This window comes from Jaculus jaculus, chromosome 2 (assembly GCF_020740685.1).
Source record: "Jaculus jaculus isolate mJacJac1 chromosome 2, mJacJac1.mat.Y.cur, whole genome shotgun sequence".
In the NCBI taxonomy this organism is placed as follows: domain Eukaryota; kingdom Metazoa; phylum Chordata; class Mammalia; order Rodentia; family Dipodidae; genus Jaculus; species Jaculus jaculus.
Genome location: NC_059103.1, coordinates 20085687 through 20097957, shown reverse-complemented (window position 1 = coordinate 20097957; position 12271 = coordinate 20085687). Strand labels below are relative to the sequence as shown.

General features: G+C 45.1%; 1 protein-coding gene across 4 annotated transcripts in view; it reads right to left on the bottom strand.

Moving 5' to 3' along the window:
* Slc66a2 (solute carrier family 66 member 2) overlaps positions 1-12271 on the bottom strand; it is a 45840-nt gene that overhangs the window by 18108 nt on the left and 15461 nt on the right. For 3 of the 4 annotated variants that reach the window (XM_045144596.1, XM_045144595.1, XM_045144599.1), the window contains exon 4: positions 9581-9634. The exons of the other annotated variant lie outside the window; for it this stretch is intronic. In XM_045144596.1, coding sequence (XP_045000531.1) covers positions 9581-9634 — 54 coding nt within the window. The remainder of the gene's footprint in view (positions 1-9580; positions 9635-12271) is intronic. 4 annotated transcript variants of the gene reach the window in all.

Here is a 12271-nt window from a genome sequence, read left to right as displayed (position 1 = left end):
AGAGCAATTGTGGAAGACCAGCCTGGATGATACCCTGTCTTGCCCACTGGGAAGCAGCATCAACTTAGGGTGTTCACACCATCAACAGAACAATCACTGCAGGTCATGGGGGCCAGCTACTGGGTGTGCACCTGTAGGGTCAGAGCATCCAGGAACCTGAAGCAGACTGGCAAGAGCCAAAGCAGCCAGAGCCACTGCCAGACTGCCAGGAAGGAAGGCCTCAGGTTGCCCAATCCAGCCAAACCTGACCCCTCTCCCACACAGGAGGTGAATGGCCACTGCTGTCACAATATTACCCAAAATGTCCAGTTTGCACAACAGAAATGAGATATGCAAACAAACCAAAAACTGTGCTCTACACATGAAGGAGTAACCAGGAAAAAAAAAAAACAAAACAGCAAGAAACACTATGTTTGAAGAGCTGCTAGACTGAGCAGAGAATAAAAGGAAACTAAATGAACTATAAAACAATTAATAGGGATATAAGGATGGCATCTCACGAAACAGAAAGAACATTACTAAGGGGAGAACAAAGTGTGACAAGCCAGAGGTAAATCTAGAGTTACAAGATGTGTTTGGAAGAAAAGATTCAAACCTGGGCATGGGGTTCATGTCTATAATCTAGCACTTTGGAGGCTTGAGAATGAGGACCATTGTGAGTTAAGAGTAGCTAGGCTTTGGCTGGAGAGATGGCTCAGCGGTTAAGCGCTTGCCTGTGAAGTCTAAGGACCCCAGTTCGAGGCTCGATTCTCCAGAACCCACGTTAGCCAGATGCACAAGGGGGCGCACGCGTCTGGAGTTCGTTTGCAGTGGCTGGAGGCCCTGGCGCGCCCATTCTCTCTCTCTCTATCAGCCTCATTCTCTCTCTGTCTGTCCTTCTCAAATAAATAAGTAAAACAGAAAAAAAAAAAAAAAAGAGTAGCTAGGCTGGGCTGCAGAGTGGGTCCAAGTCAGCTTGGGCTAGAGTGAGATACTGCTGCAAAAAGAAAGAAAGAAGAAAGAAAGGAGGGAAAGAAGGAGGGAGGAAGGAAAGAAGAAAGGAAGAGAGGAAGGAAGGAAATAAATAAGTCTAGGGTACATGCCTTTAATCCCAGTACTCAGAAGGCTGAGGTAGGAAGCTCATTATGAGCTCAAGGCCAGCCTGAGGCTGCATAGTGAATTCCAGGTCAGCTGGGGCTACAACGAGACCCTACCTTGAAAAAAAGAAAAAGCCAGGGCTGAGAAGATTGCTCAGTGGTTAAAGGTGCCCGCTGGCAGAGCCTGCTGGCCCAGATTCAATTCCCAAGCCACCCACATAAACTGACGGTATAAGCATATGGTGCTCATTTGTAGTGGCAAGAGTCCCTGACACACCCATACACACACATGTGCAAATAAATAAGTAAATATTTGAAAATTCAGAACAAGAAATCTGAGTGACACAGGATCAGCAAACTTAAAGATATATTTATGAAGCCAGGCATGATGGTGCACGCCTTTAATCCTAGCACTCGGGAGGTAGAGGAAGGAGAATCACTATGAGTTCGAGGCCAGCCTGGGACTACGGAGTGAGTTCCAGGTCAGCTTGAGCTAGAGTAAGACCCTACCTCAAAAACAGCAAAAATAGATAAATAAGTAAAACGATATATCTATGAAGATTATGCAGCCTGAAGACAAGCGAGCAGTGCCTCTGAGAAACACAAAACCCCATCAAGAAGAGTGGTGCAGGTATAATAGGTATCTTGAAAGACAGGAGAGGACAGAGCGAAAAAGTACTCAAAGAGATTGTGACCGCAAACCTCCAAGCAAGATGAAACCAACCCATCTATCTTTTTTTTTTTTTTTTTTTTTATTTCAGAGCGACAGACACAGAGAGAAAGACAGGTAGAGGGAGAGAGAGAGAATGGGCGCGTCAGGGCTTCCAGCCTCTGCAAACGAACTCCAGATGCATGCGCCCCCTTGTGCATCTGGCTAACGTGGGACCTGGGGAACCGAGCCTCGAACCGGGGTTCTTAGGCTTCACAGGCAAGCGCTTAACCGCTAAGCCATCTCTCCAGCCCCCAACCCATCTATCCAAAATGCTCAACTACTGGTGAACATGAGAAACCCAGAGCCATGCCAGACACCTCACTGCCTACGGCTAAATACCAAAGAAAAGGACCAAAACAAAAATTTTTGTTTGCTTGCTTTTTGAGGTGGGGGTGTCACTCTAGCTCAGGCTGATCTGGAATCCACTCTGTAATCTCAGGGTGGCCTCGAACTCACGGCGATCCACCTACCTGTGTCTCCTGAATGCTGGGATTAAAGACATGTGCCACCATGCCCGGCTAAGGACAAAATCTTGAAAGCAGCAAGAGAAAAACGATTTGTCACAAGGGACCCCAGTAAGATGAGCCACTCACTTCTCACCAGAGACAATGGAGCCCAGAAGGCAGAGGAATGATAATCAAAGCGCTAGAAAGAAAAAGAACTATCAGGCAGGAGTCTGTGCCCAGCTCAGCTTTGCCTTTTATTTTATTTTTCCTTTAATACGCATTTATTTGCAAATAGGTAAGGAGACAGAGAGAGAGAAAGAGAGACCAGGTGTGCTAGGACATCCTGTCACTGTAAACAAGCTCCAGATGCATGCACCACTTTGTGTATGTGGCTTTGGGGCCAGCAGGTGTTGTAAACAAGCGCATTTAAAGGCTAAGCCATCTTTCCAGCCCACTTTTCCTTTTAAATAAGGGAAAAATAAAGACTTGCCCAGATAGACCAGAACTTGGAAAATTTACTGCAGTGAGGAAACACTGAAGAATGCACCCCATGCTGAAGACAACTGACATCAGAGGGAACTTGAATGAACAGGGGGAAAAAAATCAGACAAAAAAATTAATGATGCAGGTTATTGCAAAAGAATACAGGTGAGCTCAGTATGGTGTCTCATGACTGTCATCCCAGCACTGGGGGGAGGGAAGATGGGGGTCCAAGGCCAGCCTAGACTATTATTAGGGAAACCAATTTCATGCCCCTTAAAAAAACACAAGAATCAAGCCTGGTATGGTTGCACATGCCTTTAATCCCAGCACATGGGAGGTAGAAGTAGGAAGATTTCTGTGAACTCAAGGCCAGCTTGAGACTACATAGTGAATTCTAGGTCAGCCTGGGATAGGGTAAGATACTACCTTGAAAAACAAAACAATAACAACAAAATATTTCTTTCTTCTCTTAATCTGTTTTAAAAGAGGGGGTGTCTGGAGAGACAGCTCAGCTGTTAAGGTGCTTTCCTGCAAAGCCTAAGGACCAGGGCTCAATTTCCTAGCACCCTAGCCACATACACAAGATGATGTATGCATGTGGAGTTCCTTTGCAGTGTTTAGAGACCTGGTGTACTCATTCTCATAATCTCTCTCTCTCTCCCCCTCCTTCTCTATGTTTCTCAAATAAATAAATAAAATTTTTAAAAAGGGCTAGAGAGATAGCTTAGCAGTTAAGGCATTTGCTTGTGAAGCCTAAGGACCCAGGTTCAATTTCCCAGGAACTACTCAAGCCAGATGCACAAGATGGTATACGCTTCTGGAGTTCGTTTGCAGTGACTAGAGGCCCTGGTATGGCCATTCTCTCTCCCTCCCTCCCTCCCTCTCTCTCTCTCTCTCTCCATATATATATATATGTGTGTGTGTGTGTGTGTATATATATATATATATATGTATATATATATGTATGTATGTATATATGTATGTATGTATGTATGTATGTGTATATATATATATATATATATATATACACACACACACACATACATACATACATACATACATATATTAGAAGAAATCCTGCTGGAACTGAGCTGATAACCTCCTCCTCCATGTAGACAAGCTAACAGAAAGCTGGAAAAAGCCATTCTTCATGCAGTTCAAGGGAAGGGCGAGGAATCACCAGTGAAAATACTCAACAGTGGACATTGCAAACCCATATTTGGCTAGCCAGGCCAAATGAGCTAATAGGTGCAATAGTGGCACATCTGTCATGGTGAAAACCAACTGACCTCTAATTGGACTAGAGGCCTGCTCCATGGGATGGAATACATCCCTGATACTGAAAGCCTAAAACAGGGTTAGTCATGAGTCCTAGGGGTGTAATGTCTGCTGCTGTCTGGCTAAATGTATATACTATGCTCACCAAACTGCCCAGTAAGCACTTCTCTTAATGTTCATGCCCTTATATTAATGCTACTCTCACTTTTGGTAGAAGATCTTCTCTTTTCAGATGGCAGTGACCTTGAGATGACTCAGAAGGCATCATGGTGTTGGGAAGAAGTGCAGGCGTGCTCAGAACTGCAATATCTCTATCACATCTTCCAAGGCTCAGGGTCCGTTGCAGAAGAGATGGTGAAAAGAATGTAAGAGCCAAAGGAAACATAGGACTCGTTACAACGTGCTCCTCCAGACAAAAAATGGCCTGGATATCCATGACCTCACAGTACCTGACACTACCTATACAAAACCATCATAATAGGAAGAAAAGACCATGACATCAAAATAAAAGAGAGACTGATTGAGAGGGGGAGGGCATATGATGGAGAATGGAGTTTCAAAGGGGAAAGTGGGGGGAGGGAAGGCATTACCATGGGATATTGTTTATAATCATGGAAGTTGTTAATAAAAATAATAATAAATTTTAAAAAAACAAGTGCAGACCCAGGTGTAGTAGTGTACACCTTCAGCACTTGGGAGGCAGAGGTAGGAGGATCACCATGAATTCAATGCCATCCTGAGACTATATAGTGAATTCTAGGTCAGTCTGAGCTAGTGTGAGACCCTACCTCAAAAAAACAAAACAAAACAAAAAATTTAAGTGCAGAAAATAACATGCTATCATTTTATTTTGAATTGTTTTACATGCTGATAAATTATATAGTCACCATTAACAGAACAAATAAGCTAGGTGAGGGCAAAGCCCTTTGCTGGAGTGACAGCTTAGCCAGAAATTGTAAATACCTTTGACTCTGCAAAGCAGGGAGCCCACTATTCGCCTCTCTCCCCTCAGGCTCTTTGAAAGACACAATCTATACAAAGTAGCAATTAGAACAGCACACAGTTAGATTTGTAGCATTCAAAGACAGAAATCTATACAAACTAACCATAAGAACAACACCCTGTTGATTGTAACATTCAAAGTAAGAAGGAGGGAAAAAAAAAAAGAAGAGTTTAAAGACTAGAGAGATTTCTTAGTGGTTAGGGCACTTGCCTGTGAAACCTAAGGACCCATGTTCAGCTCTGCAGATCCCACATAAGCCAGACGCCCAAGGTGACGCAAGCAAACAAGGTCGCGCGTGCGCACAAGATGGCACATGCATCTGGAGTTCAATTGCAGTAGCTGGATGCCCTGACATGCCAATTCTCTCTCTCTCTCTCTCATAAGAAAAAAGAAAGAAAAGAAAAAAGTGGCACTATCAGCCATAACCTAATAGACACCCCCCTCTTCCCACATCCTCCCACAGTACAGCACTCCCTTCTATCAACAAAAATAACTCCGGGACAGATCCCATTCATGGCTTCAAAACAAGCTTCAACTTAAGTATTCCAATCAGCGTGTTCTACAACTGCAATAGAATTAAACTAGAAATCAACAACAGAAATTTGAAAAACTCCCAAACAGTTGGAGGTTATAGAACATTCCTACATGTTGGATGGGCCAAAGAAACTTGAAGGAAATAAGAAAATAATATAAAGTGGACATCAACAAAAAACCACAACAAGATGACTGGGCTTCTGCGTGAGAATGAAAATACTTAGTAGCAGAGGCCAGTAAGTTAAAAAGGAGACATAAAGGGTAGAGAAAGGAAGGGAGGAGGATACTTAATAGGTTGATATTGTATATATGTAATTACAATGATTGTAATGGGGAGGTAATATGATGGAGAATGGAATTTCAAATGGGAAAGTGTAGGGGTGGGGAGGGAGGGAATTACCATGGGATATATTTTATAATCATGGAAAATGTTAATAAAAATTAAAAAAAAAACACAACATACAAGAGTCAGCGGAAGCAACTCTGCCGTTATATAAGCAAACTTATGGCTATAAACACCAATACCAACACAGCAGGAAGATGGGTGGTTTCCTTCACAAGACTGAGCCTGTCGATATTTCACCATTGATGAAGGAAGAGTCCATGAGACCCCACACCACCCAGAGTAGCTAATGGCAGCTAACAGTTTCTGGGAGAGAGGAAGTCAGGTTCATCAGTGGTGTAGCTACTAGTAAGCTGCCCATTCCACGGCAAATAATCTTCCACCCATGATCATGCAAGCAAGCATCCCTAATTTAACTCAGCGGGTTAAAAAAAATAAAGGCAAGCTAGAGAGATGGCTTAGCAGTTAAGGCGCTTGTGTGCGAAGCCTAAGGACCCAAGTTTGATTCCCCAGTACCCACATAAACCAGATGCTCAAGGTGGTGCATATGTCTGGAGTTCATCTGCAGTGGCTAGAGGTTCAGGTGTGCCCATTCTCTTCCTCTCTCTCTCTCTCTCTCTCTCTCTCTCTCTCTCTCTCTCTGTCTTTCTCTCTCTCAAATAAATAAATATTTTTTAAATAAAGACATGAAGCTGGACGTAATGGTCTTTAACCCTTGCACTCAGGATGCAGAGGTAGGAGGATCACTATTAAATTCAAGGCCACCCTAAGACTACATAGTGAATTCCAGGTCAGCCTGGGCTAGAGTGAGATGCTACCTCGAAAAACCAATGAATAAATAAAGGCATGAAAGAGAGTTAAGGAAGATCACTTTATATTGATTAAGGGCACACTCCAACAAGAGGACATTACAATCCTAAACATATATGCACCTAACATGGGGGCTCCCAAATTCGTCAAACAAACACTATTAGAACTAAGGTCACAGATAACACCAAACACAGTGGTGGTGGGAGACTTTAACACCCCACTCTCATCAATTGACAGGTCATCCCGGGAAAGAATAAAGAGAGAGGAATCTGGACTAAATGAGGTCATAGAAGGAATGGACTTAACAGATATATACAGGACATTTCATCCAAAGGCTGCAGAATATACATTCTTTTCAGCAGCACATGGAACATTCTCTAAAATAGACCATATATTAGGACACAAAGCAAATCTTAACAAATTCAGGAAAATTGAAATAATTCCTTGCATTCTATCTGATCACAATGGAATTAAACTACAAATCAGTAGCAAGAAAGGCTATAGAGCATACACAAAATCATGGAAACTAAAAAACTAAACAAATAAAATAAAATAAAATAAAAAGAATGGGTGGAAGAGTGTTGGAGTGAGACACTCAACAGTCTGTTCTGGCCACCATAGGAGAGCATAAGGTGTGCCACAAAGACGCATATATGTTTACACTACATATACATACAGAAAAAGAAAATGAAAAAAAAATAAAATTTTATAAGCAAAAAACTCTCCAGTATAAATTTAATAATATAAATTGATATAATAACCCTACACACAAATCAATCCAATAATTAAAAATGATTTTTATTTTCCAAAATAAATGGGCCAGTCAATATAATACATCATAATAACAGAATAAAAAGACAAAAATCATACAATGATCTCCACAAACACAGCAACGTGCCAGTACCATCTCACGGTGGCAATGCAAACCACCACCAACAAAAACCCACTAGCTCAGAACAGCAGGGTGTTCCCTTCAGCTATTAAGGGGGAACTGTGAACAAAAGCAACAGTAGCCAGGCGTGGTGATACACCTCTTTAAATCCAGCACTCGGGAGGCAGAGTAGGAGGATCTCTGTGAGTTCAAGGCCACTCTGAAACTACATAGTGAATTCCAGGTCAGCTTGGGCTAGAGTGAGACCCTGCCTCAGAAAACCAAGGTGCTGAAGAGATGGCTTAGTGGTTAAGGTGTTTGTCTGCAAAGCCAAAGGATCCTGGTTCGACTCTCCAGGACCCATGTAAGCCAGATGCACAAGGGGGCACATGCATCTGGAATTCATTTGCAGTGGCTAGAGGCTCTGGTATGCCCATTCATTCTCTCTCTCTCTGTAAATAAAATATTTTTTAAAGGGGGGATTAGAAAGATGGGTCAGGGGTTAAAGGCACCTGCTTGCAAAGCCTGACAACCTGGGTTCAATTACCTAGTACCCACATAAGCCAGATACCCAAAGTGGCACACATGTCTGGAGTTTCTTTGCAGCATGAGGCCCTAGTTTTGTCCATTCATATACTTCCTCCCTCTCCCTCCCTCCCTCCCTCCCTCTCTCTCTCTCTCTCTCTCTTCCCCTCAAATAGTTTTTTAAAGGTGACACTGTAACTTAGTAAAGAAAGACTGAAGGACTCACTGACACAGGTCCCACGTGTACATGCTCACCTCATGCAGCCAGGGTGATTAGGCAAGGAGGAAAATCCAGCCAGATCAGAAAGAAAAGCAAACTACCCTTCCTGGCAGCTGAGACGACCTTCTGCACGGGCAATCCTCAGAAATCTATTAAACAGCAACCAGAGCTGTCCGAGGGCACCAAAGTTGCAGACTACAAGGTCACCATGTACAAACCAGTGTTGTTTCTACAGAGTGGCAGTGGACAATTCAAGATGGAATTAAGGAAACAATTCCATTTACACATCATCAAAAAGAATTAGTCTGGGGGCTGAGAAGGTGGCTCAGCAGTTAAAGGCACTTACATAAAAAGCCTGGGAGCCTGGTGTGGTGGCACACACCTTTAATCCCAGCACTCGGGAGGCAGAGGTAGGAGGATCACCATGAGTTGGAGGCCACCCTGAGACTACCAAGTGAATTCCAGGTCAGCCTGGGCTAGAGCGACTAGAGCGAGACCCTACCTTGAAAAAAAAAAAAAGCCTGTGAGCCAGGATTCAATTCCCAAGCCACCTAACGTAAGCCAGATAGAAAGAAAAAAAAAAAATTGGCCCAAGTATTTGGCATTTGTTTGTAGCAACAAGAGTCCCGGGTCTATCCATGCACACACACACAAATAAAAATATGAAATACTTTAAAAGAAAAAAATGAATTAGAGCTGGAGAGATGGCTAAGTGGTTAAGGCGCTTGCCTGTGAAGCCTAAAGACTCAGGTTAGATACCCCAGTACCCACATAAGCCATGCACAGCATGGCACATGTGTTTGGAGTTCATTGCAGTGGCTAGAGGCCCTGGCGTGCCCATTCTCTCTCTCTCATAAATAAAGAGGGAAAGAAAGAAAGAAAGAAAGAGAGAGAGAGAGAGAGAGAGAGAGAGAGAGAGGGAAAGAAAGAAAGAAAGAAAGAAAGAAAGAAAGAAAGAAAGAAAGAAAGAAAGAAAGAAAGAAAAGAGGGAGGGAGGGAGGGAGGGGAAGGGAAAATGAATTCGTTTGGAATAAATGAAAAGCACATAATCTGGACTTTTCTCCATCCACTCTTCCTTCGTTCCAATCCACTCCACACCTGAACCAGCAGGCTCTCACTGCTCCCTGTGACGCCAACACAGCTGTGGCCAGGCCATGCTTGGCGAAGTGGCTCATGCGGTCAGGCAAGCGCAGACAGGCGGAAGCGCTGACAGAGGGACGGGGGTGTGGCGGGCGGTGAAGGGGACAGCCGCACGGGGGGCGGGCAACGCAGTACATACCCAGGTAGGGCCGCCTGGGGGGGGCTTTGAGTTCTTCGTCCTTACTGTCTGCAGCTACATGTAAGAAGAGAGAGAAAACAGAAAGAAAGGAGACAAAAACAGACTGATTTTAACACTGGTAAGCTGGTGTTTCCAAGCCTTTGTGCATTTCTTTAAAAGAAATGAAAAGAAAAACCACTGAAACAAAACTATAAGGTTTTTGTTTCTATGCATTCGAAGATTCGCTTTCTGAACCATTCTTCTCCAATCGACCCTCTTCCAATATGCTAAGACAGTGCTCAAGGCAGGAGGGAGAAATGCCAGGCCAAAGCACGAGTGAGCGCATTTTCACTTCATCTCTAGAGTAAGGCTGCACCTGTTCTAGTGACAGAAGGCAGTAAGGTAGTCCCCAATTCTCTTGTCCTCTGAAGCTCAGGCATGCTGGGGTTCAGTGTGGTTAACCCAAGGCCAACACGTTTCCACAGGCTGTTTGACATGACTGTTTCAGAGCACACACAGTGACAAGTCCGCCATCAAAGGGCAGCAAGTTGACTAGGCGTGGTGGCGCACGCCTTTAACCCCAGCACTCCGGAGGCGGAGGTAGGAGGATCGCTGTTGAGTTTGAGGCCAGCCTGGGACTACAGAATGAATTCCAAGTCAGCCTGGGCTAATGAAATCCCACCTTGGGGAAAAAAAAAAGATAGGGGACAGCAAGTTCAACAGTAACTCTGACAGGCACAGAGACAATATGACAGGGACACTGAGCCTGCCCGGGCAGTCATCTCTTCTGAACAGCCTGGGGACATGTGAAATAACAGGTCACATTTCAACCTCTCTGCTATGCCAGGAGAGCAGCCCATGGCCTTCCGTGCCAGGGTACCTCAGAGCACCTGGCAGATACCCCTGTTCTCTGGGGCAGAAGTGGTTGGAACAGAGATGGTGTTGCAGGCCGTCTCCCTGCCCACTCCGCTGTGGACTTTACCTTAAAGCAGAAATCCTGCAAGTCAACAGCTTAAAGCTAGCGCTGGGCAAGCTCTGCCCTGTGTGATACTGAGTACAGAGAGTGGTGACCTGTGGTCAAATCTGACTTGCAGATCAAGAGCTCCACACGGAGTGCAGCCTCCTGGCACCCAGCTTGCTCCTAACCCCATGACTCTACAGTCAATTTCACAATTCAAAGAAGATCGAGACCCACAGATTGGGGTGGGGGGTATGTAAGCAGGCTAGAGCATTCGGACACAAAGTTCAGGCAGAGAGTGGGCCCAGAGCGGGTCAGAAAGTGAGGCCCAGAACACAGATGTACAGAGCGCAGGAGTCCCCTGGGAAGAGCCTAAAGCCCCTAAGGTGTGTGCCTGGAAAGCCAGCCAGACCTGGAGTTGAGAACAGCTAAATGCAGGTCAGACAGGAGAGAGCCTGAAGCAGGGAGAGCAAGAAATGAACTTGGTGCCCACCTCCCTTCTTTTGTTTTGTTTTGGTTTTTGGTTTTTGTTTTTCAAGGTAGGGTCTCACTCTAGCCCAGGCTAACCTGGAATTCACTACGAAGTCTCAGGGTGGCCTCAAACTCTCAGCAATCCTTCTACCTCTGCCTCCCAAGTGCTGGGATTAAAGGCGTGCACCACCACCCCTGGCTCCCCTCCTTTTTGTTGTTGCTATTTTCAAGGTAGGGTCTCACTCTAGCCCACAGTCTAGCCCACATGTCTCCACAACTCTGTGCCAAACACAGCCTGTGGGGGGATCTAGATGTGGTCCCAGGATGGATGATGGCCATCAGGAGGTGTGACAATGTCTTTCCAATGGATGATGGGGGCCCTGTGACCACTCCAGTCCACAGAACGGATGCCGTGTGCCTTCCAAGTCCAGACTGCAGGAAAGACACAACTTGCCCTGATGGTCTCCCAAGATGCTGGTCCTGGGACCTGGCCCACCATGCTGTGAGGAAGTCCTGCCACACAGGGGCACACGTACCAGTGTGCTGGGAAGCACCACGGAGGGCCCCACCAGTGAATGAGATAGATGGGGGTCAAGGAACCACAGAAAGTACCAGAAAGCCAGCAGGGCCCAGAGCTTCTTCAAGCCTCTCCAGCCAACACTGAGAATGACAGAGACCAGATGTACCTGCCAAGCTCTGTTCCCAACTGTCCTTTCCATTTTTAGGTTAAAAGGGAGCAAGCCCAGAAGTCAGAATAGGAGATAAAGAGGCCTGGGGCTCCAATGGGTGCATGGGTGCTTGGGAAGGAAGCGGTCAGATGCTTCCCAAGGCCCAGGAAAGGTCTTCTGTTTGAGCATCCACGTGGGCAAGAGTATAATAGCTGCAGCTAGGAGAGAACCAAGGTGAGACTAGCTTAGAGTTGGGGCAGGGTGCAGGCCCAACACAGGAACTTCTGCCATGATGCCCAAAGGTGCCTCCACACCCCTTGCAAAGGAACCAGGTAGTGATGGGAAACCCCACACACAACACACCCCAAAATTTCATCCTGTAAGATACACAGCTCCATGGTTCTTATAAACTCACAGAGGGGAACAACCCCCATCACCAACTTAGAACATTTTCATCCCACTGCAAGAAACCCTTTCCACAAGCAGATACTCTCCACCCACCCTGGAAAATCCCAACCTGGAGTGCTGTATGCTAAATGGAAGCAAATGTCAGATAAATCCAACTTCTGACACTGCAAACAACTTTATGTCTCAAATATCTCCTGAGAGAAGTAA